This window comes from Lycorma delicatula, chromosome 8 (assembly GCF_047948215.1).
Source record: "Lycorma delicatula isolate Av1 chromosome 8, ASM4794821v1, whole genome shotgun sequence".
Classification (NCBI taxonomy): Eukaryota; Metazoa; Arthropoda; class Insecta; order Hemiptera; family Fulgoridae; genus Lycorma; species Lycorma delicatula.
In genome coordinates, this window is record NC_134462.1 from 8,840,478 (window position 1) to 8,867,239 (window position 26,762).

Here is a 26,762-nt window from a genome sequence, read left to right on the forward strand (position 1 = left end):
TTACATTAAATCAACAATCTCTGATCGCTTGCTTTCTACTTCTAAAAAAGGCTTTTCACAATGGAAAAGATGAATGAAAATTTGAATGAAATTTACTCTTACAACTTCTGCCATAATTTGATCAGAATAAAATATTTCAAATTAACTAAGATTAAAAAAATATTTTCACTAAAATAATAGTTCTGTATATAATAGTAGTTTAACAATTAACATAACTGATTCTGAAATTACAATTTTTTTTTTAATACATATTTATTATGCAGAGAAAGTTTATTTTGAATAGATTCAAAATGTAATTAAAATATCTCATGCCATTCTTGAGATGTAAATTTTTATTCATTTTTAGAATTCAGAATATAATATTTAAGAAGCTCTGTATACAATTATAGTGTGAGAATGCTAATGAGATACTGGATAACTTTTGAAATCTCTGTGTAATATAAATAACCCTGCAAGTTAAATGTTGATCCAAGAAATTGTTATTTCATGGTAATTCCCTAATTTTTTATAAACTTAAAATTACGTTGTCTACCTGACCACAAACAGGGTTCAAAATGGAGAAGAATTTAATATTTCTCTTTTGTCAGACATTCAAACTCACATTGACATACAGCACAATACGGTCAAATGAGTTAAAGGTTGATATGAATGGAATTCTTATAAGATACCACAAACTTACATGGACTCAAAAAAAACTCTCCTCTTCTTTTCTTAATATTCTATTTAATGCTTAACAATTACATCCAGATTCAATGGTACAATCACATAAGAATCATTATTTTACTTGAAATCTGCTAACATCATCATGTGTAAAGCAATAACTTTTTTACACACAACAGTATTTTTAGTTTTTGTAATGAAATTTTACTAACAAGGACAAAAAAGAAAAAAAAGAATTATATCACTATGAAAATTTAATGCCACATTTGAATTTCAGAACTTTAATATACATTGTTAAGGATAACCATTTTATCTGCAATGGGAACTATTATTAGTTATAATGACTAACATAGAAATTGTAGATGCACTTTAAAACATAAAAACTTACGAGCTGTTATTTTCAAGTGAGTTCTGATGTGAAAGTTTTGGATGAAGACCATCTGCAGCAGTAATGGTGGTTTCAGGTGTTAAATGTGAGCTACCAGAAGCCTCACCACTACTAGTTGACTTTATAGTGATTTCCATCTGATCATCAAAATTTCCTATGAATGTAAAATAATAATTGTTTAATATTAAACACGAATAATGTTTTAAACACAATGACTTCTGGTATAAATATGTGGAACAAAGACACATTTATGCTAAATTTAATAATGCCGAAGGTTTTGGACAAGATAATAAACTTTTTACCTTTATCTCAATAGATAGAATTTTCATGGGAAAACATTTTTATAGGAAACATAACTATAAGTTCGATAGAATATTAATAAAAAAAAATGTAATAAAAATAAATAAAAATTTAAAGAAACAAATTTAAAAGAAACAGTCTGTGCAGAGTATGGCAAAATAACTTCCCTTATTTTCAGTGTTAATTGAAAACCCACAGTAATGTTACATAGAATTTTATTCTTTTACTAGAAAATGCATAAAATAGTTTTTTCACGCGATTTTAAAACTACCATGTCCAAATCAGGGCTAGTTTTTCCAATACACAATTGCAATTGAGTTCTGAAGATTTGGATCACTTGAATAGTCATTTGCAGCAATATTTTTGAAATTTTTTGGTGTATAACACACTTTCAGGTCATCAATAGTTCTTGGTAAGTGTTTGATGATTTCAGCCTTCTGGTTACCCCTGAAAAAGACACATGGAGCAAGATCTGGAAAATGTGCAAGTCATCTGACAGCTCTGCGTAATATTAAGTGCCCTTCATTGATCTTCTTACAGTAAGAGCCACACGTAGCATCCATCCTGCTGAAACAACACATTCAAATTCCCAAGTTCTCAAGAGTTTTGGTTCCAGAAAGTTGCAGAGCATAACAATATATTGTCACAGGCTTCGCGGCTCAATCAGGATATTGAGAGATTGACGGTTTAGAATGTTTATATAATTTCAGTTTATTGGTTTAAAATGTTCATAATTACAACCAAACAAATCAATATAATAAGTAACAATAATAAAACAATTAATAAAAATTAGTAAATAAACATTAATTACAACCACAATAATAATCAGGATAATAGTAATAATAAATAGTAGTAAATGATAATAATATTCACGTCAATAACAAATAAATCAAATAATACATAACATAATCAAAACAGTAAACAAAAACAGGGCATAATACATAACGTAATCAACAAAGAATAACAATCACAATATTACACAAAACATAAATGTCAATAGTAAATAACAAATAGAGATTACACACAAGACAGAGTTTAAAATAAATAATCGTTTGAAATTTATTCCAGGTAGATAAACAGAAGACTGGAATTCAGAATCATTAACAAAAGATATAGCATACCAGCTAATCTTTAACACTTTTTAACCACTAGTATTGTATTAACAAACAATCGCACAAAGTTCACTTGCAAATAACCTTGCTGTCCACAAATAAAACTGCCCTAACAGTTTATGAATGAAATTTAGTAAATTATTTCTTTCACTTATAATTTTACAGTAACTCATAGATAATATTTCTTATTTACCGGAATTACTCGTGGCCATCACCTAAATCATATCGACCTTAATTCACCCTGGAAATTCGCTCCATTACTGTCCTTCCCACAGAATGCTCTCACTGGACTGGTTCGCAGAACTCCGCCGAACTCACACAACTTGTAGCCTCTCCATGCTTTACTGTCATAATGTCTCGCTCTCTCTTCTCGCAGAACTCCTTATGGAATTGACGTCGTAACTTTTCACTGACTCAACATCTCACAGAACTGACTCACAAATCGCAATCTCCCCTCGCAGGACTGATGTCATAATGGTCTTGCTGGATAGAACTGATTTCTAAATGGTTTCTGTGATATTTATACTTCTCATCTTTACCTGCCGGACTGGACTCAGGTTGAAGCGTAAGAATGCTTTCGTTTCTATGAATTCCATAACCATGTCTGGTAGCTTTTCTCACGGTAAAACAGGTGTCCATTGTGAGTCAGCAGGCAGTGTAACAAAAAACAATTGTTAAACAGACCTGCATTTCACAAAAAGGGTTCTCCTTTTTGTTCCTTTCTGGATTCCTCCAATTATTATAATTTCTACTACTTTCATAATAATTGGTAGGATGTCCCTAGCTATCAATGTAGTTACTGTCAAACCGCATCATTGGCGCCATTTTCTTTCTTTGACAGCTGACAAAGATTTTCAACTCACAACAATACAAGTTTCATACAACAGCATAGTTTTAATTAGCGCTGAACATGTTGAGTTTTGTACCTACAAACTACGATTTGTGGACAGCATTGATTTTCTGTTACCATTTAAAGAAAACTACTGCAGAATCACATCGAATGCTTGTCAAAGCTTACGGTGGGCATGCTCTTGGTAAATCACAGTGCTTTGAGTGGTTTAGAAAATTCAAAAGTGGTGATTTTTACCAAAAAAAGTTTAAAGACAGCAAATTGCAAGCATTGTTGGATGAGGATGACGTTCAAATGCTCAAAAATGTAACAATCGCATTTGATGCTCAAATGTAATTAAGCATCCCAATTGTATATCACATCCGCTCAATTTGATGCTTAAATTGCAGATCAATTAAATGTAACACAAGAAGCCGTCTCCATGAATTTGAAGGCCTTGGGAAAAATCCAGAAGATGGGAAAATGGGTTCCACGTGAACTGAATGAAAGACAGCAAGAAAACTGAAAAATCACTTGCGAAATGCTGCTCACCAGGTACAAAAGAAAGTCATTTTTCCATCGAATTGTGATAGGTGATGAAAAGTGGATATATTTAGAGAATCGTAAGCATAAAAGATCATGGGTAACTCCAGGCGAACCATAGACATCGATTTCAAGGCTAAATCACAATGAAAGAAGACAATGCTATGTGTTTGATGGGATCAAAAGAGTGTGATCTATTATCAGCTGCTAACACCTGGCAAAACCATTAATACTGAACGCTACTGATGACAAATGATTGATTTGAATAAACCATTGTGTGAAAAACCACCATAATATCAAAAAAGGCAACACAAAGTGATTTTGCTTCATGATACACCATCACACACAGCAAAAACCAATAGAGGAAACAATTGAGGCGTTCAGTTGGGAAATACTTTCACATGCGGCTTCCTCACCAGACTTTGCTCTGTCAGACTACTATTTATTTGCATCGATGGGACACGCACTTGCTGAGCAGCGCTTCACTTCTTACGAAAATGTACAAAAATAGCTCGATGACTGGTTTACCTCAAAAGAGCAACAGTTTGGCATGGCATTCATAAATTGTCAGAGATGGGAAAAATATATAGCTACAATGAATAGTATTTCGAATAAAATATTTTTTTATTGTTTTTATAGAATAAACATGTATTTTCTATACAAAAATTCTGGTTTCAAATTTATACACCTGTATGTCTCTCTCCTCAAAAGATAAGATACCCAAACTTCAAATAATTCAAGAGCACCAACAAACAGCAACAAATTGATTGTGAAGGGACCAAAAGCTGTCGAGGATGTTCTGCCCAAAACCAAAAACTCTGCTTGTAAATACAGCCAGACAAATGAAAATGAGCTTTATCACTTGTTATCAAAATGTGATGAAAAGTGATGAGCTTTATCACTTGTTATCAAAATGGCAATTTCCTTTAATATTTTGAAAAATATCCTCACAATGTGCTATGTAGTTTTCCCAGCCATATTCAATAACTTCTTGAACAATCATTTTATATGGATGAAATTTAAGGAGCATGTAAAATGTTTCTCATAGTTTAATCTGACAAACACAAAGAAGTAGCACATTTATAGACTGAACATCTGGGAGATCAAAATACTTATTCTCTCATCACCTCTGGGCCTTCCTGGTGGTTTTCTTTTTAAGGCTGAACCTCTGGCTTAGAAATTAACTATTAACCTACAACACTATTGTTTTACAGTCAGAACTGGAGCATCTTGACCAAGCGCAAAGCACATATGAAAAGTACTTTGTATTGTGATAACAGAATTTTTATTTTCGATAAATGTTTAACAACAAATGCATGATGCTCTGCTCACCTAACCAAAGGCAACCTATTACTACTGCCATAAGTAATGGCAATTTAAGTAGAAGGGTACATACAGTATGAATTTATATGATAAATTCATAGCCACTATAATTCCTACAAACATATTATACACTATGATCCCCTTCACTATAATGATGCCCATGCAATAGTAAAGCAAAGTCTGGGAGGCTATTTTGCCACACCTGTCCCTATAAAAAAAAATTGGATATATTGGTCAATCTGTCATACAGTAATGTAAAAGTTAACCAAACTACACAAATTTTGTAAGCTTTAAAGAAAAATAGATATTTTTCTCACAAAGCAACATTTTTTGAGTTGTATGGAGTATTGTTTGAAAAAGTATCCTACAACAAAGCATTTCAAATATTTGATATTCAGCTGTAGTTGATGGAAACAAATAAAGCATAGGCTGTGCTTAGGGTGGATGGTCGACCTGAAACTGTTCAAGACTACACTTCATTTACATTCATACATATCATCCTCTGAAGTATTAAGTCAGGCATTAAAATAATAAGTGTGGATGGATATTTTTAAAACCACTTCAACCATGCTGACAAACAGTCATAAAATTCAACAATTTTAAATATTATTAAAAGTAATAAAAAAAAATACCTTCATTTTCTCCAGATGCTGATAGGGTACTATACTGTGACTGTAGCTGAGAGATGGGAGGCTGTAAATCAATCGGAGCAGTGGTTGCATTACTGAAGACTTGCTGCTCGCTAGCTTGGATTTCATTAGCTGTCACTGATTCTGATACGTTTTGTGCCTGTTGCTGAGATGGAACTTGTTCAACAGATACGACCTAAAAAGAAAAAAAGAAAATTAATCAAGTTTTATATCAAATTAATATTAATAAATATTTTAAGATATAAACTGCTTAAAATTTACATTATTGAAAATGAGGGAAAATTCTTAAAACATATACACTTGCAATAAATTCTTATTGCATTTTTTTATTGTTGAATAAAAGATGATTTGTGAATTTCCAACTGCATTTTTAATATTATGTAAATGCAATAGAAAATGTTAAATAGAAAATTAACAAGAAAAATAAGAAATAACACAGGTGTCCAGACTGATACTTGTGTTTAACAGTTTTAAGTATGGATATAAATTTTATAACACAAATGTTTGATAGGAATAACTTTTAGTGAACTTTTAGAAAATATAAAAATTAATCCATGCACATGAGAGTTTCTATGGTGTATTGTGATATTATATCTGTTCTCTGGACACCCTTTCTAACAAGCAGTTTAAAAGAAATCATCACCACATTATCACACGTGCAGTTAATTTACTCTCAAATGCTCATTATTTATTTAATGTAAATAACTTTTACAAATTCAGTAATTTTTGTACTAAAAAAAAATCAAATGATTGTAGATAGTTACATAACTGAATTTTGTTAACATTACATGTTCTACTCATGTAAGATTTTCTTCTTCAAAATTCAGAAATAAAACAACCTGAAAAAATTGAATTGAACCTGCATTATCTGAAATGCTCCACTATGTGCTAATTGCAATTAATGTTTCTTTGAGTAAATACTTGACGTTCAATAAAAATATAACTGTAACTGTTACTGTTAGTATTAATATTATGACAAGAACATCAAAAAATACTGGTTGTTAACAACTAGTACCTTGTTCAGATCTCCAGGTGGGGACTACTAACTAAGGTAGAGATCACCAGTAAATTAAAAAATAACATTCTAAAATCAGAGTGTGGAATGTTTAAAGTCTAAAAAAGGTTAGTAGGTTAGAAAATTTAGAGGGAAATGGGTTGGTTAAATGTAGATTTAGTAGGAATTAGCGAGGCTCAGTGGGAAGAAGAAAACGACTATTGGTCAAGTGATTTTAGAATAATTAACTGTGTCAAATAAGGGGCAGGCAGGAGTAGGTTTCATAATGAACAAGAAGATAGAGAAGAGAGTAGAGTATTTCAAAAAGCTTAGCAATAAAATCATTTTAATCAGAATAAAATCAAAACCTAAGTAGACAACAACTGTTAACGTCCATATGCCTACAAGTGCCCAAAATGATGATGATGTAGTGTGTATATGAATAAATTGAAGAAGCAATTAAACACTTAAAAGGGGATGAAAATTTAACAATAGTTGATTGTAATTCAAGCATTAGAAAAAGCAAGGAAGGAAATACTATGAGTGAACATGGGCTGGGCAAAAGGAATGAAAGAGGGGACCGAATTATTCAGTTTTGTAAATGAAGTATAATTTAATAATTTCCAACACCCAATCTAAAAATCATAATAGAAGAATACACACGTGGAAAAAGCAGGCAATACTGCAAGGTATAACATAGATTATATCATGGTTAAGCAAAGATTTAGAAATCAACTTGTAATTCGTCGACTGCAAAGCATATACAGGAGCAGACACTGATAGCGACCATAATTTAGTGATAATGAAATGTAAATTGGGGTTTAAAAACATAAAGAAAAGGTATCAGATGAATTGGTGGAATTTAGAGAAGCTAGAGGAAGAGGAGATAAAGAAGATTTTTGAGGACATCGCAAGAGATCTGAGTAAAAAAAGATAAGGTTGAAAATAAAGAAGAATGGGAGAATGTTAAAAAGGAAACTGTTAAATCAGCAGAAGTGAACTTCTGCTGATTTCGGCAGAACAAAGAAGTAGAAAACCTTGGATATCCATCATATATTTCAGCTGATAGATGAGCGTAGAAAGTATAATGCTGGTGATGAAAAAGGTAAAAGGACCTATCAACAACTAAGAAATTCTATAAACAGGAAGTGCAAATTAGTGAAAAAAAGAGTGGATTAAAGAAAAGTGTTCAGAAGTGGAAAGAGAAATGATCATTGGTAAAGTAGACAGAGCATATAAGAAAGTTAAGGAGAATTTTGTGGTACGTAATTTAAAATCTAATGTGTTAAATAAATATGGTACACCGATTTATAATATGAAAAAAAAGGTTGATAGATAGATGGGTGGAATATATTGAAAAGTTATACGGAGGAAATGAATTAGAAACTGGTATTATAGAGGTAGAAGAGGAAGTCGAAGAGAATGAAAAGGGAGATACAATACTGAGATCTGAATTACCTGCAGGATACCTACAGAATTACTAAACAGTGCAGATGAGGAAGTGATAGATAAATTATACAAACTGGTATGTAGTTCCATCAGACTTCAAAAAGTGTTATAGTCATAATACCAAAGAAAGGAGCAGAAAAAGATGAGGAATACAGAACAATTAGCTTAACTACTCACACATCAAAAATCTTAACTCGAATTCTATACAGAAGAATTGAGAGGAGATTGGAAAAAGTGTTAGAAGACCAATTTGGTTTTAAGAAAAGTACAGGGACAAGGGAAGCAATTTTAGTGCTCAGATTAATAGTAGAAGAAATATTAAAAGAAAAACAAACAAACATACATATCATTTATAGACTTAGAAAAGGCATTTGATAACGTAGCCTGGAATAAAATGTTCAGAGTTTTAAAAAGTTTAGTGTTCAAGTATAGAGACAGAAGAATAACTGCTAACATTTACAGGAACCAAACTACAACAGTAATAATCAAAGAGCATAAAAAAGAAGCAATAATAAAAAAGGAAGTCTGACAAGGATGTTCCCTATCCACAATACTTTTTAATCTTTACATCTTAACTATCAGTTAATGATGTTGAAGAACAATTTGGATTCGGAGTAACAGTGCAAGGTGAAAAGATAAAGATGCTATGATTTGCTGGTGAAACAGTAATTCCAGCTGAGAGTAAAAAAGATGTAGAAGAAATAATGAATGGCATGGATAAAGTTCTTTGCAAGAACTACCTCATGAAAACAAACAAGAACAAACAAAAATAATGAAATGTAGTAGAAATATAATACATAGACCATTGAGTAAAAAATATAATGAGAAAAGACTATGGAGGTAAAAGAATTTTTTTTTGAAAGTTGAATTACTAAAGATGGGCAAAGCAGGACCAACATAAAATGCCGAATAGCAAAAGCAAAATGAGCTTTCAGTGAAAAATATAATTTTCTTACATCAAAAATTGATTTAAATATCAGGAAAGCATTTTTGAATGTATTTGTTTGGAGTATAGCTTTATGTAGAAGTGAAACTTTGATGATAGGAATACCTGAGAGAAGAAAAGATTAGAGAAGCTTTTGAAATGTGGTGCTGTAGGAAAATGTTAAAAATCAGCTGGTTGGATAAAGTGAAAATAAAGAGGTGTTGTGGCAAATTGATGAAGAAGCATTTGGAAAAATATAACTAAAAGAAGAGACAGATTTAAAGGCCACATCTAAAAGCATCCTGGAATAGTCACTTTGATATTGGAGGGGCAAGTAGTTGGAAAAAATTGTGCAAGCATGAAACATTTGGAATATGTAAAACAAATTTTTTGGGATGTAGGATGTCAGGGGTATACCAAAATGAAACAACTGGCATTAGACAGGGAGTCAAAGTCAATTAGTTTAACAGATAGTCCAAAAGTCAGTTTGTGTATAATCGTTTACCTACATTTCTAGTATTACTTATAATAAATAAAACATTATTAATAATCATTGCACAATGAAAATTAGTCTGGATGTGCATTCTAAAAAAATATAGAAGATGCCTTATATCTTGTTTATTTATAATAACAATTAAAAATAAAGCTATTACAATTAAGTTATCAATCATAAAAGTACACAATTGTCCTCAATTTTAAATTATACATTTTCCAACATGAGAAAAATCTGCTATGTTGATCAATTAAAAAAAACACACAAATCCAGAATTATACCAGAGAAAATTTCTAAAGCATAATTTTTTTTGTTCCTGGTCGGAAACTTAGAAACAGTAACTATTACTTTTATGTACATATTAATAAAGATGTTCAATCAATTGTTCAACGATTGTCATTAAAATGCAATAATAACAATAAATGGTTTGATTTATATAATTTTAGTTTGTATCAAATTAAATTTAAATCTAGATGTTTATTAAACTATGAATGAAATAACTGTATGTGACAGAGTAATGTTGACCATTTATTTTGTATCACAAGATTTATCCTATTTGTTTTAATAAATAAATGAAAAATTGGTCAAATTTTGAAAAAACTTAAATATTCTTAAATACATGACATCTGTACTAACAAAAAAAAAATCTCAATAAAATTGTCAGAAGGCCCACCAGGCTGTTCTAGTGGTAAACTTGTTATCACGAATCACTTCTTTTAACAATCAATTTTCAGAATCAAAAGTTCTCAAGTTCATAATAAAAGTTGATTGCTTTTAAACACATGTGAATACTATAGAATGGATACCAGTGTAGTTCGGTGAGTGAGGTTTAATTAATCACATATCTCAGGAATTGCCAGTCTGTACCCACACAAGATTACACTTCATTTACTTGTCATATATATCAACCTCATCTCATCAGTACACAGGAGGGGAGGTTGTTTATTGTTCACGAGTTGAACAGATCGCCACGTACATATCAGGAAATAAAAAAGATTTAAAGGATATAAGTATAAATTATGTAACAACACATGAACATCTTGTTTCACAAATAAAATCACAATTATCATACAAATCATAAGATTTAACTTACTTTATTTGATTCAACGACTGGACTGACTAAAAATCTTGATATTTTGCGAGTCTGAAACAAAATATAATAAATTATATACTTGAAAATCAATAAAAAAACTGACCTTATTAATCAGTTTAAAAGAACTAGATGCTTTAGCACGAGGTGATCGTAAAAAAGCCTCTTTTTTTTAAAAGCATTTTCCCAATATTTTTGCAAGTTTTTAAAACTACCAGTGACAATGCTTTTGCCTCATCACTTCCTAAATGACTGCTTAACAATTTTGTTAATTTAGTTAACAGATAATCAGTGGGAACAGGCGCCTAATATCAAGAACTGTATGGTGGGCATTGCAACACAACTCAGGAACATTTTTGAAGCAATACCTCAATATAGCTGATGCAGCCAAATATATTTGTGCAACAAAACAATCCCTTTCATAATAGTTTACACTGTTTGTTTTGTACTGCATGATGGACTAAATTAGTGGTATTCCTACACACTCCTGATGTGACCAATATAATTATATACCTTTCTGAGTAAAATATTTAACTGTAATTTACAAGAACATGCCTGGAGCACAAAAATATCTTGCAATAAGAACTCTTATTTCTTACGAGGTCTGTAAATAAAGTAGACTAACTTTTTTTGGCAGCCAAAGTGGCAACACTGTAAAGTTACAAGTAAACATATGGTTATGAACAGCTGATTTATATTAGGTATTAATATTTTTAGTCTATTGTTGTCATATGAGATGTAAACAAACTTTTCATCAAACGAGTTTTTGTTGTGCGTTACAAAAATGAGTGATACTAATTATCAGCAATGTTGTGCAATCAAGTTTTCTGTTAACTCTGTGAGAATGCTACTGAAACTTTTTAAAAATTGAAAAGGGTGTATGGAGACGATGCTCTGTCACAAGCCCAAGGATTTAGGTGATTTAAAGCATTTTCAGATGGCCGGGAATCAGTTACAGTTGATCCATGCTCTGGAAGACCAAGAAGTCAAAAAAACTATGACAATTTTGAGCAAATCAGAGACTTTTGGAGTTTTTGTTTACAGGACATACTGTAAATCAATATGTTACAGAGAAATTTTTGTAAGACTGCAGAAAAGAGCTGCCCACGTGAGATCAGCCGTCAAAGACAACTAGATGCTGCATCATGACAACACACCTTATCACACTGCACTCTCAATTAATGAGTTTTTGGCAAAGAAAAACATTGCTGCAGTTCCTCAACCTGACTTGAGACCCTGCACAACTTTTTCCTGTTCTTAACTTTAACACCTTAAAGGACATCATTTTGGAACAGAAGAAAACATAAGAAAAAATGTAACCAACCATCTGAAGGATATTCTGGTTTCCGAGTTCCAACACTGCTATGAAGAGTGCGAAAAACATTTGAAGCATTGCATGATTTTCCAAGGGAACTATTTCGAAGGTGATAAAATATCCATAAAAATATTTCTGAACCAGTCTCTACTTTATTTACAGACCTCGTATGTTATCTCTGGACCATTATTTGGCAAACTATTTAAATTTTATGTTTTATTGTTGATTCTCATTAAATATTTTATGGTGTTAAAAAAAAAATAAATATATATATACATATATTGCTTTCTCATATATTTCTAGACATAACTGTAAAAAAGAAATTAACATTAAGTATTAGTCAGTGGTGTGTTGATTGAAAGTCAATAAATCTTAACTTTCCAGAAAAAGTAGAAAATGTACAAATTTTTCTTAGTTTACCATTGATTTTATAAAAAAAAACTTTCATTAAACAAACAAAAAATAATTAGGAAGGAATCTTCTATTACGTCAAAATAGTTTTATTAAATATGAAATTTGGCCACATGCATCAAATGAAAAAGATATTACATGTTTTAGAGATTTAGCTTGTACAAAAAAAAAAGGCCACCACATTACCCATCCATAAGAAGTCAATACTGCAATTTAAAAAAAAGATATGAACTGTAGTGCAGCAGGTATTTTAAACTGCACGATGAATCAAACTTATTTTTAATTTGGCAAAGTATATACCATGGGTAATACACTAAAATATGTAAAATTAAAATTATCAGTTTTTAGTTATTTAAAAAAAAATATAAATAGTTCCCAATTAATGAGATTTTCCTCAACAATTAATTATTACTTAATTAGTTACAAAATATAATGATGATGACTGTGAAACTTACTGGAGTTGCAGGAGCAGGTGCGGTAGTTGTCACATTAGTACTTGGTGCAGTAACAGAAACTGTAGTTGGTGCTGGAGTAACATTAGAACTTTGTTTAACATTATTATCTTCAGATACATAAGTGTTAGAAGTAACACTATTAGAATTTCCACTACTTAATGTTGTATCATTACTTCCAATCACATTACCAATTGGCATTTGGTTTAACAATGTACTTTCATCTTTCTGTAATAAAATAAACATTTCATAATAATAAAAAACTAAAAGTTAGTCTATTCTGGCAGTATACAATTTTTCCTAATGAAGGTATTTCTTTTCCCAATGGTGAGTTTATACTTTACCTAACTTATTTTAAAAATACAAAAAAAAATAGAATGAATTTTAAAAATAAATAAAAATACAGTTAAATATGTAAAAAAAAAAAATTACTTATATTTTTTAAAATACAAACATTTAATTATTTTAAATATTAACAGTATTTTGAGGTAATTAATACATACATTACATACATGTCTATACAAACATGTTTACATACATTTTTTAAGAGAAGAATATTTGTAGAAAAATTCATTCATCAGTTTTTTCAATTCTTTAATTGCTTTAATGATTCAAATTTAAAAAAATTAACACAAATAAAACCTGTCTATAGAAAAATTGCAGGTTTTTAAAATAAGTGTAAGCAGTAATTCAAAATAGGGCTCTATACAAAACAAAGTAAAGTCTGCTAAACAGATGTTATCTTTACAATAATTAATTGAATCAATATTTTGAGTACAAAGACTGCACAAATAAATCAGGATTTTTCCAGGTTAAAACAGAAGAATCACTTTTTAGGTTTCCTGAAAACTAAATAATCATAATAATAATTATTAATAATTTTTAATTATAGTAAAAATGATCATTTTAAGAAATTTAAACAAAGTTACAGCTAAAATAGAGTACAATATTTAAAAAAAAGAAGTAATTGAAGATCAAGAAGTTTACATAACAAAAATTGCAGTTTGAAGGTGAACACACAAAATAAACATTTCCCAAGCTGAAGATAATTATTGTACAAATGGTAAAAAATCCAATCAGTTTAACCAAATGTATAATTCTCATAGAAAAAGTTATGCATTATTTACATTATAATGAACATTTCTTTCTATAATTAGAAGTGACAACTAAATAATAATTAATTTAGCACTTTAACATAACTAAACTGATTTTCTTCTAAATTTACATCAATCTTCTGTTGGGAATGGGTTTAAATTTAGATTTTAGAAGTAGGAAGCCTAGTTTCACGCACTTCAACCATAGATTGCCTGCCTTTGTGCAAACCCAAAATTAGAATATTACAGGCCAGTTGTCACAACTGAAAAGCAATTCAATATAGAAGCAGCTGCCCTGACAACTTGTAAAAAGTTAATGACAGTAGCATGGTGTTAGAACGTTGGCTGATATTGCAACTACGGTACTTACCAGAGGAAGAATGGATAAAGGATACAGAAAGCTGGTGCGAGGAGGGGATGGAGGGGGCACAATTAACCTTTTCTCAAGAAAGGCTGACTGATTAAAGTAGATGTATTGGGAGGTTAAATTTACAAGTATAAATTTACATTTACATACATTTAGGTGAAACATTCATTTATATTTCATCTGAAAATATGAATATATTTTTACATCGTTGTTTTTATTCTTTCCTAATAATTCTTAGCAAATTCTACTATATTAACAGTAATTTCATAATCAGTTACTATTATTACTCACTACATATATATATATATATATATATATATATATAATGTCAAAGACAAAAGTATATCCCAGTTTTCCACCAACAGTACAGAAGTCGGTAATGTCTCTTACTGGTTTTTCATATTAAGAGTGCTTTTGAGGGTTTGCCTCATCTTCAGTAAATAAAAACTTTCTTATTTTAAAAATTACACAAAAAATTGTCACATAGTATAAAATATACAGTCAAAATTTGTATAAAATAAATAAAATTAAATATTACTTATGGCCAGCCACACACACAGTACTGTATTAACATTATTTAAATTTTTACTTAATTTATACAAATGTGCTGCTATCAATGGCAGCTTTTATAAGAAAATCATTACCAAACTCTGTCTGTATATTAATCAAGTTAAACTTCTGTCCATATTTGTATATATAATACTTTTCTAAAATATCTAATTTTTTATTGCTATTATCACATTCTTTCATAATTCCAATAATTTTTTGTAAACTTGTATCAAAGTTGCTGATTGAATGTTTATTGCCTATTAAATGGTCTGCAAGATTACAGAAATCTAATTTATTGTTTTTTTAAGATCTTAAGTGTTCAGTAAACCTTGCCCTAAATGACATAAAACTATTATTTTTTTTCCCAATATAAATTTTGTTACAATTATTGCATGTTATTTTATACACACCACACAAATCATTAGGATCACTATCATCACTATGGAATTTCAAATGTTTTATTATATTCATTGTACTGTCTACATGGTTGTATGGTCTACACGCTAGTTTATATTTTTCATCATTATAAACATTAATCAAATTTTCAATAATATTATTAGTACAGGAATATTTTATATTAACAGTGTCATCGCCACATTCATTATTTATAGGTATCAACGTTGTTACATTACTAGATTTAAATTTTTGTTTTTTACAAATATTATCAATTAATGAGGTGTTATATCCATTTTTTACTGTAACATTTTTTATAATATTTATTTCTGTATGTAATTTTTCTTTATTAGAAACAGTCTAATCTTTTTATTAAATAGTCTAAGTTTCTATTAACTGACAATGAGGAAATCCTCAAAAGCGCTCTTAATATGAAAATGCAATAAGATAATGTAAGAGGTAAGAGACATTATTGAATTCTGTAGTGTTGGTGGAAAGCTAGGTTATACTTTTGTCTTTGGTATAGTTATAATAGAGGAGGACAAATACAATAAAAGAATTAATTTTTACTAAGTTTAAATATATATATAAATATATATTTATGACTAAAACACTAGAAAAGAACAGATATAGCACCAGTCAAATAACACTATTGCCATTTTACAGGTTGGTCATCAGTAAAATTAGTTTAATGAACAACATTAATAATGTTGTTTGTACCTTTCGTATTAACCTGTTAAGAATTTTATTTTATACAACCTGATCACACCAATATACCTGTGAACTGTGGTCATGCACAATTTAAGCAACAAATTGACTCCCACAGATTCCAAAAGATAATATAATAAATTTGATAAAAACAAAAAGTATGCAACAAGTAAGTTCTATGAAGAGGATGTTTTGTATATCTAAAGCTGAATGAAGAAAATCAAACTGAATTACACCTTACAAACTCTACTTCAAAATAAAATTTATTTACAGACAAAATACAAAACAAGTACTAACAAAACTGAGACAAAGATGATAATATAATGTATTAATAAAGCGTATGATAAATGTGTATTAACTTTGTCAATACACAAGAAGACAAAGTTAAGTTAAACATTATAACTTATGTTCCTTGCACATAATTTTGCATATTACTGAATACAATTACACCTGAAGAGTCAGATATTAAAATACTGTCGCATTAATGATTTTGTATCTAGATTGTATCCATTTGCTCATACCCACAAAAATGAATGTTAAAATAATAACTTCTATTAAAATCCAAATTTTAAAAGTATGTTTTTTGCTTAATTTAATTAACTAAAATTATAGATAAACAAAAAACATACTGTGTCCAAAGAAGAGCATTAAAAACTCTGTTAAACTTTTTGCACACTGACAGTAAGCTTGACTGTATCAATATTAAAAATTGTGCAAATATTATATGGCTTGGGAAGAGATAAAACATCCACACACACAAAAAAAAAATTGATTAATTATAGTGATCAGCAGAAAGAATTCAACTAATAATTTTCTTAAATGTTGTTTTTGTCTAATTAAAACTGTGCAAGTAATAAAATAAACATGCAGTTTTTTAATAACTTATTTGAAAATACTTGTGTAGTATGTATAATGTTTATCGCAATGCGCAACAGCATAATATTTTTTATTGAAAGTACTAAAGTGTACAATCTTTAAAAAAAAAGCATGCCAAATGTGTTTTTATAGTGCTTTTTACATCATTGATATCAAAGCAGAATAAATAAATGAGATCATTCAACAGGAAGCATAATATCCTTCTCATATTGAGCTTGAATTAACAAACCAACCTTTCATAACAGAGTAAATACTGTATCATATTGAATAAAAGACAGCTCAAACAATTTTCATGCTTATATTAATAATAATAAAAAAGGGCCATCGGATATGAAGGTAAACTGAAACCTCCTAGTTCAGTAATTCATGGAACATCTAGGAGAAAGTATCATGTTGAAAAACGAAGGTTCTGAAATAAGTAAAAAATCCAAACAGCTGAAAGGCAAATTTAATAATAGAGTTATCACTAACCACCAAAATTAAAAAAAGTTGTGAAGCAGTTTCACTGTATGCTGTCAGCATTTTATAATCATAAAAAAATACAGTAAGGCAGAACATTCATTTTTTGTATAATTCATATCTTGATAAACGTTTTAAATTATTTACTCTTTTACAATTTTATTTCCTTTATCTGTTATGAATACTTTCAAAGTGAATTATATCAAACAATAATGTTAAATATATAAAAAAAATTTCATTTATTTATAGAGTAAAGTAAACAACATGCAGATTCAAATTTTATTAAAAAACAAACATTAATTTTTAATTATAGTTTTTTTAAACAAAAAAGTAAACCCTCTCTTTGTAGACTTTTTGAAATTCAGAAGTACATAGTACAAAAGCATTCACAACAGCAAAAGAAAATAAATACATATATATACACATGTTCATAGATAATTAAAATATTTATATATTTATCATAAGTTAAGTTTTACATTAAACTGTGACAGTCGCTTGACGGAATTTTATTTATTTTACTCTGACGACTGTAACTTATGTTAAATTACAGCTATCTACATTTTTGTTTTATAACAAATATTTTTATATATACAGCTGTGTCATTTGTATTTTTTTTTAATATTATACAACTAGTATTTATTATTAAAAAGAAATACTATTACACCTGAAAAATGCAACTACCTGAAATTTGAATGAATGGATTTTTTTGATGAATGACATACTATACAACTTTATAGAGGTTGGCTCCAAATTTTTAGGTGTAAGATCATAGTTAATGTTACAGTACTGAGAATCAATTTTATTTTTAAAATGATTTTTATTCATTATAACAAATTAATGAAAGAACGCACAATGTTCAGCATAATGATAAATCCATAAAATTTTTAAAGGCTTGTAAATAAATAAGTTTTATAAGCTTGCATAACTACTAAACTTGATAAAAATCTGTTTCATTTTCATGCTTTCAAGATTCAAAACAATTCAAAAATTGAAACCACCAAATTGAAAGGAATTATTCTTTTCTAAAAGATTACAGGATATAATTTTTACAATATAAAAGAAAATTGAATTTTACATAAAATAACTTCTTTTTTTAATATATTAAATATAAAACCAATGCAATTAAAAAGGACAATGCTGGGCGATTCAAAAAGGACTTCACAACTTTAACAGCATATAAAAATTTATTTACATTACTTACAGATTTGGTTGAGGTCTCATTTCATAGCAAAACACATCAAAAAGTTTTGACTCTTGCAGTTCATTAGTACCGAATTCGGCCACCAATGCTGTCACTAGTGTTGTTAAAATTGGATACATTTATTAGTGCGGAACATGTTCGCTGTGTTTTGGTTTCATGATTTGCAGTCAGTTACTGCAGTTGAATGTAATTTTCATACAGAATGTGGTAGGGAATCTCCCAGTACGCATACAATTTACTCTTGGCACCAAACTTTTGTTGAAACAGATTGTTCTGTTAAATAAACAAAATCACTAGGACTTTCATGCGTCCCTGAAGCTCCTGTGGAATAACTCAGAGAAAGCTTTGCACTTAGATTTAAGAAATCAGCGTGCAATGAAGAAATTTTGACATGTATCATGTGAGACTGACATTCCACAAACAACTGTTTGGTGCAAATTACATAAATGATTGCACTTGCAGCCATACACAGTAATGGTTTAACACATTATAGAGGATGACAAAGTTGCTTGGCTACAGTTTGCTTGGAAATAATGAATAGAATTGCAAACAATGATACATTTTTAGGCGATGTAACTTTTAGTGATGAGTCAACGTTTCACATGAATGGCAAGGTGAACACCCACAACTGCCAAATTTGGGGTAGCGAAAATCCACATGAAACTTTGCATATACTTGTGATAGCCCTAAGATCAATGTTTTTTGTGCCCCAAGCAAACAAAGATTGTACAGCCTCTTCCAGGAAGTAACAAAAAATGGTATTGTTTATCTGGACATGCTTCAAAATTTTCTAATTCCTGAATTAGATGATAACCAAGATGGATGCCATTACTATCAGAAAGATGCAGCACCATCTCACTACCGCCTAAAAGTCCGAGATTTTCTTGATTTTCGATTGTCAGATCTGTGGATTGGTTGAGAAGGTCCAATTGGACAGCCACCTTGCTCCACACATTTGAACCCGCTAGATGTTTTCTTGTGGGGTTTTACAACAATAGCATCTCCCACCAAGTGTGAAGTGCGTGCGGTAATTTGATTTCTCCAGGCTGAGGGGTGTAATCCAGCTGAAATTCATCAACAAATAAGTAATGTGTACGGTGAAACTTCAATGAGTGACAGCAAAGTGCGACAATGGTGCAGGAACTTTAAAGCAGGACGTGCAGATGTTCATGATGCAGGCATTCAGGGAAGGAAGCGAGTGTCAACCGATGATCTCGCTGAGCGAGTGGATGAGGTAATTCGAGAAAATTGTCGGTTCACAATTTCTGTATTGAGTGATTCATTTCCTGAAATTTCAAGGTCAGCTCTCTACACCATTGTGAGTGAGAGACTTCAGTTCCGCAAACTGTGTGCGAGATGGGTTCCCAAGATGCTTTCCAACCATCACAAAACAATGAGAATCCCTAACGTTTCTTCAGCGCTACCACAATAAAGGAGAAGATTTTTTGAACAAAGTTGTCATAGGGGACAAGACATGGGTCCATTTCGAAACTGAAGAAACAAAAGAACAATCCAAACAGCAGGTGCATTCTCATTCTCCCAGTAAACCAAAGAAGTTCAAGGGAACCTTCTCCAACAGAAAGTGTATGGCTACTGTGTTCTGGGACCGGAATGGAATTCTCTTCGTGGAATTCATAGAATGTGGCACGACCATCACTGCAGCCTCATACTGCATGACTCTTCAACGTCAACGAAGGGCAATTCAGAATAAGCGAAGAGGAATGTTGTCATCAGGCACTGTCTTTCTCCATGAAAATGCTCGGCCACATACTGCAGCTGTAACAAAGAAGCTCCTGCAGCGTTTTCGTTGGGAAGTGTTTGATCACCCATCATACAGCCCGGACTTGGCTCCATCCGATTTTCACCTCTTTGCTCACATGAAACGCTGGCTAGGAGGACAACATTTTGGCACAGACCAGCGTAGAAACATGGCTGAAAACACAGGCGGCTCCGTTCTATGACGGGGGTATTGGAAAGTTGGTACCACGCTACGACAAATGTCTAAATCGGAGTGGCGACTATGTAAGTACTTGTTACAAATAAAAAATTGTTTATTTTCACTGTGGTTTTAATCTTGTGACCGATCGGAACTTGAAAAAAAATAACCCTCATATTCAGTATATTGTAAATAATTGAAAATAACACTAAGAATGGAATACATTATATAAACAGTATCTGTCACAAAAGAAAATGCTTGTCCCTGAAGAATATAAATTATGCTAAAAGTAAGCATATAAATTAAATTATTTTTCATATACATTACTCTATGGAAAAAAAAAAATTATATGGACTAAAACTTTATTTTTTGGCAATATTATTCAGTTATAATCTACTGAAAGAAAAACTGGTATAAATTGCAGCAAATTAAGCATAAAACTTATCTGATTTCCTTTATTTGTTTTCCTTTAAGTGCATTTCCAATATTCCACAATTTTGTTATGAAATTATATGAATAATTGTCTTCATAAATAAACTTGCATCACTAATTTTTCTGTGCGAGTTTTATCTTCCATTTAATCTTTTAATTTTTCTTTTTGACATTTTTCCGATGGTTGTTTTGTAACTATAATAATACATCAATTCCTGTTTTACTTCTCAGTAAAGGTAGAAAATCTTCTTTTATACTAAACTGTGTGCTAATAACAATATAATGAAACATGCATTTTCAGAATTTAATAAGTAACAAATTGAAAAAGCACCGTGTGGAAAAGATTAACTTTATAAAAACTGCTCGCAATCTCAGCTATCTAAGAAAAGAATGCAGTCATTTAACAGCTGTGAAGAGACCACCTGAGTGGCAATTTCAAATCTGTTTGTACAAAACTTGTGCAAATTGTATTTCTTTATATGTAAAATTATTAAGATTACTAGCATTAAAAGAAAATTCCTCTTTCTTTTATCCATCTTGTTTATTTGAATTATGAAATTCTACTACATATTTTAATATAATGATAATTCATTTATAGAGAATTTTTTACCTTTACCAAAATGAAACTACAGGAACAATTTTTACAAGACTTAAACCTAAACAAGAGATAAAAAATAAACTGTTCTTAAACTTTATATTCAAATTCTTTTTACATTTTGTTGAAACAGCAATACTAGGAAAACAAATTAAAAAAAAGGACGGATATACTCAATGTACTAACACTAATATTATAATCCCCACAGGTTTTTCAAATGAACTCCCAACAATAACAGAGAAAAGAAAAAAATGTAATTTCATATGTATACAATTTTTTCATCTAGTAGATCATAAGATAAACTCTTCAAAACGTTTTCTTTCGTTACGTGTACTACAATGGCACAGCAGAGTTTTTTCTTCGTTATTCGAAATCGATTTGTTCAATGCACAAATAGCACCATAAAAACTGTACATCAACAATAACCCAAAACCAATTCTTGAAAGCATCCTTCAATACATTAATTTACAAGCTTCTTCAGAACTTGTAAAATGTACAGTCAAAAAATAAATAAAAAGTAATAACAGAAATGCATGGCTAGAAACTTAAAAACAATTACAAAATCTATCTACAAATTAATTATTCAACCACATTTTTAACATTACAGTCGAACTTTACTAATTTTATGTATAAAAAAATAATAATTAGTACATACATATCTGATAACTTAACGTACCACTAACCAGACAGATTTTGAAAATGACTGATAAATTTGAAAGCAATGAAGTCATGGAAATCAATGAAAACAAGAAACCTGTGGAAATGTGTTCTCTCAGGCAAAGATCCAATCATTCATTTCATTGCTCTGATGAATAATTCATTTATTTTAAAATAATAAACAACTAAAATAGACAATGATCAAACATCTAAAATACTCTTATATTTACAATATATACTGATACACAGCAATTCAATAAGTACTTACTATTTTTTAATAAAATGTTATACTTGGTTGTTTTAAATTTGGGATATGAGAAAGAGTTACTTGATGAAATAAAAAGTTTTCTTTAAACACACGTTTATCCAAGCAAAATAGTGGCCCTGCAATCTCTACCATTGAACAAAGTATTTTTGACCTGAATTACATGAAAGCGATACTAAAAAACCTACTGTGCATTGGTTATAAGGTATTCACAATAAAACTTGTGTAATAAGGAGTTAATGTAACATATGGAATATCTTAGTTAACAATAAATAAAACTTATAAATAAATAAACTATTTACTTATTTAGTGGAAAATCATTTTTGTTTTATTAAATGTTTTTAGTCACATAGATTAGAATTTACTAGCGACTATAGTGTGATTGACTAGTTATAAACTTTTCAAACCCATCAGGAATTAAACTAGGAACCTTCTGTGTTAACAGGAGGACACTACTACCCATTCTACACCAAAGCAGTGTTTTTTAATTTAAATTTTACTTTATTTAAATAAAACTATGAGTGCCTTAATGTGAATCAATCCTGAATTTCCATTTTTGTCATATAGCTCTAATAACAGTTGTCATACTTTTCTCTGTAATGCTTTTGGGCTTACACTATGGTTATACCATAGTATGCCCCACAGTATTCGAACAAACAAATTTTTGATTTACTTTATACCTTTTGTTAATTGTTGTTGAATGTCACCCAAAAAAAATGTTTTTACAATCAAATAATTCTTTTAAACATAACCATAACTACGTATTACACAGAAAAATAAATAATAAAAACTAATTTTTTTAAAGTAAAGATTCATTGCATGTTACGTAAATAATTAAATTATCATAATAATAAAATTGTAAAACCAATAAATATTAATATAAAATATAAATGAAAATGTTTTATTGCAATAAAAATATACAAAATATTAAATAATTTTATACGATATAATTTTTCAGTCAAATTATTCTTAAAAAAAAAAATAATTGTTACAATTATAAAAAAAAATCAATATGAATTTTACACGAAATATCCATGGTGAAAATCGGGTACAAATCCCTTCAGGACTTCCAGTAATGATAAGTGACATATCAAGAGAAGTGATTCGTAAAAAACCAATAAATATTATAGCATTCATTGCAGACTATTTACAAGAACAATTAGAAGCTCGCAATGTAGCTGTAGCAGCAACCCAATGCGTTCACGATTTACTACACAATGCTAAAAATGTATTAGTGTTAGATTATAAACGTTACGGGATAACAGAAGCAGTAGCACATGAAGCAGCAACAAAAATACAAGCTTTATTCAGAGGATATAAGGTACGTAAAATGTGGAAAAATGGGAATAAACAAGAGCACAGAGATTTATATGATGATGTAACCTCAATTAAGTACATAAAACATATGTCAGCAACGTCATTTGCTGAAAGTGTGATGTATATGCCACCATCAAGTACACATCTGTCTGAAAGTGAGGAAACTATACCTCATTTGGAAGTCCCAAGTTTGACATCACAAATAACTACACCATTCAGACAGGGCAAAGTTTTTATGAACATGTCAATAACATTACAATCATCTAATAATGCAAAGAAACCAATTAATTTTTAATGATAATTAAGACTTTATGGTTATAATACTTAATACTTAAAATATACTAAATTAACATATTCTAACATTATTCTCTTTATATGTAAATATTAAAATATGTAAGGTAAATATATGGGACATGGTAATCATTTGGATTTTTTTTTGTGATTATAATACTTATTTACTTCTATACTGAACACACTTCAACCAATACTATGTCCTGCTACCATTCTTTATAGAAATGTTCACACTAAAACTGAACAATATATCTATTGAAATAAACATTCACATCAAATTAAATAAGTAAATGTGCATGAGTGTGTGTATGTATTACAGACAAGTGTTTAACTTAAAAGAGGCCTCATCACTTAGTTTAGACTATAAATAATAGTTATTGGCAAACCCTTACATAATTTACAAAAGGTATTGAAGATGATGTCCATCCACTTATATGCACTTGTCAAAAAGTTTGACCATGTTCCGAGCTACTCTTGTTAGCTGTACCCTGTCTATTTTCTGGATGGCATTGATAATGTTTGCCTTCAATTCTTGCCAGGGTGTGTGGATTGCGCCTATAAAATACCTGTTTTAAGTAATCCTACACAAAAAGGTAGGACTAGTCAGATCAGGGATCTTGGTGACTACAAACCTTTAGAAATGATTCTTCTGAAAAATTCCTGTAGCATCTCCACAGAAGAGTGAGCTGTATAGTAAGTTGTGCTGTCCTGTTGCATCAGCAGTCATGCTCATCCTCTTGCAGCAAGTCTATGAACTGTTAATTTCTTGTGTAAACGGCGTATTATTGAAACTGCCTTGTTTCAAGGCAAGGAAACCATGGTTTCAAGGGTGCCTGGAAATCGCATACCATATGCCTATTTTATGTTGGTGTAGGGGAGAGTAAAAAAAATGTGCAGGTTTCCAGTATCCCAGAGTTGGTAGTTCTCTCTTTTTTCTGTTTCTCCTCTGGAACCACCATAAGGTATTTCTTGAGAGAATGAATGAGGATGCTATATATGAATGTAAATGAATTGTTAGTCTTGTACAGTCTCAGGTCGACCATTCCTGCAATGTACGGTTAATTAAAACCCAACTACCAAGAACACCAGTATCCACAATCTAATATTCAAATCCCTATAAAAGTAACGGCCTTTACTAGGATTTGAACCTTAGAACTCTTGACTTCAAAATCAGCTGATTTGGAATCACCACTAGACCAACCTGGTGGATTGGTATAGTCAAGTATATAATAGTCAGATCTGGTAGTTCTATTAACATACCCACCAAGATGAAACTTTGCTTCATCTGTGAAAAATACTATCTAAAATGCCAATATTGCTTCTAATGGAATTCATGAACCATTGACATTATCGAACCCATTTAACATAACCAGCATTAGTTACCTCACAGAAACCTGCATTCGATATGGATAACTTTTCTGCATTCTCCTCACTGCAGTGTGGGCTGAACTGACCAAAATGTTCTTTTCCCGGCTTAGTCTCTACAAGGATTTATGACGAGTCTTAACTGCCGCTTTAATGTCCCATATTATTAAAACAGACCTATATCACGCATGTTTCTGGTTTAACACTAATTATGTTCAACAAAATATTTTAACAAATTTCTGAATAACACTTTTCACTGGTGATTCCTTTTCAAATTTTTCCTGGAACTGAACTTAAATATGAAATTTTGTCTCTAAATAAGTTTCCATCACAAATACACATTCTTCAACAATTAATGACATTTTAACAAACAATAACACAACATTACACAACCTTGATCAAAAGCCAATGGTTGACACAAACCGGCAATACTAAAGTGTAGGCAATAAACACTTCAGCTCCAGTCACGCCATAGTGATGATTTTATTTAGATTTTTCTGTTTATGAATTTGTTTTTAAATCAAGAATATTTAAAATTTAGAATGGTCACCCTTCATAAGTACTGAACTGCATTACATTAAAGTCAATGTAAACTCATCAAATCACAATTAAGGTAACTGCATACATGTAATTGTCATGGTGTTTGCAATAAATGGTACCAGTAATGACGATGATGGCGAGTTAACAGGAGAAGGCATTCTATGTCTTAGAATCCACAAAAAGCACATCTTTTATGAGTGCAGCAATGATTTCAAGAAAAATACTAGAAGAATCCATCTAACATAAACAATGGTATAAAGTACAATATATTTTAACTTTTTTTTTTTGAGGTGCAGAGTGCCCAAATGAAAAGATGTCAGATTGCTGTGTAAGGTTGTAACGATTTCAAATTACACCAGGTTTAACACCAGGAAATTTTTTTATACAGAGATTTTCAGAAGAAACTTCTTATAGTCCCTACATCCTGCTGATCTAACACAACTTAAGAGCCTATTAGGATCATTTCTGTACAGTTACTAACTGTGAAATTTCCACAGGCATGTGAGAAAAATAAAGATCTCTAAACAGAGTAAGCCAAATCTGAAAACATGGACACGTTGAAGATCTGTGATATGTAAAAAAATTTTGATCGATTGATTTACCTTTATTTTAATGTAATATGAATTAAAATTCCATTTCATAATTTTTTAAATAGTAAATATTCAATATGTTGCATGAACTTTGAATAACTGTACGTTGTGTGTGGACAATAACTCCAAAAAAAGCAAATGAAGGCTTTATGCAAACAGCAAGCAATAAATCCTAAAACTAGGTAAATAAAAA

The 26,762-nt window shown here is 30.3% G+C and overlaps 1 protein-coding gene across 7 annotated transcripts in view; it reads right to left on the reverse strand.

Annotated features, from left to right (window-relative positions):
* Nucleotides 1-26,762, reverse strand: part of LOC142329299 (uncharacterized) — a 216,374-nt gene that overhangs the window by 54,993 nt on the left and 134,619 nt on the right. For all 7 annotated transcript variants that reach the window (XM_075373751.1, XM_075373747.1, XM_075373745.1 and 4 more), the window contains 4 exons: nucleotides 12,938-13,162; nucleotides 10,760-10,810; nucleotides 5,788-5,980; nucleotides 1,049-1,202 (listed from right to left, as the gene is read on the reverse strand). In XM_075373751.1, the coding sequence (XP_075229866.1) occupies nucleotides 1,049-1,202; nucleotides 5,788-5,980; nucleotides 10,760-10,810; nucleotides 12,938-13,162 (623 nt within the window). The remainder of the gene's footprint in view (nucleotides 1-1,048; nucleotides 1,203-5,787; nucleotides 5,981-10,759; nucleotides 10,811-12,937; nucleotides 13,163-26,762) is intronic.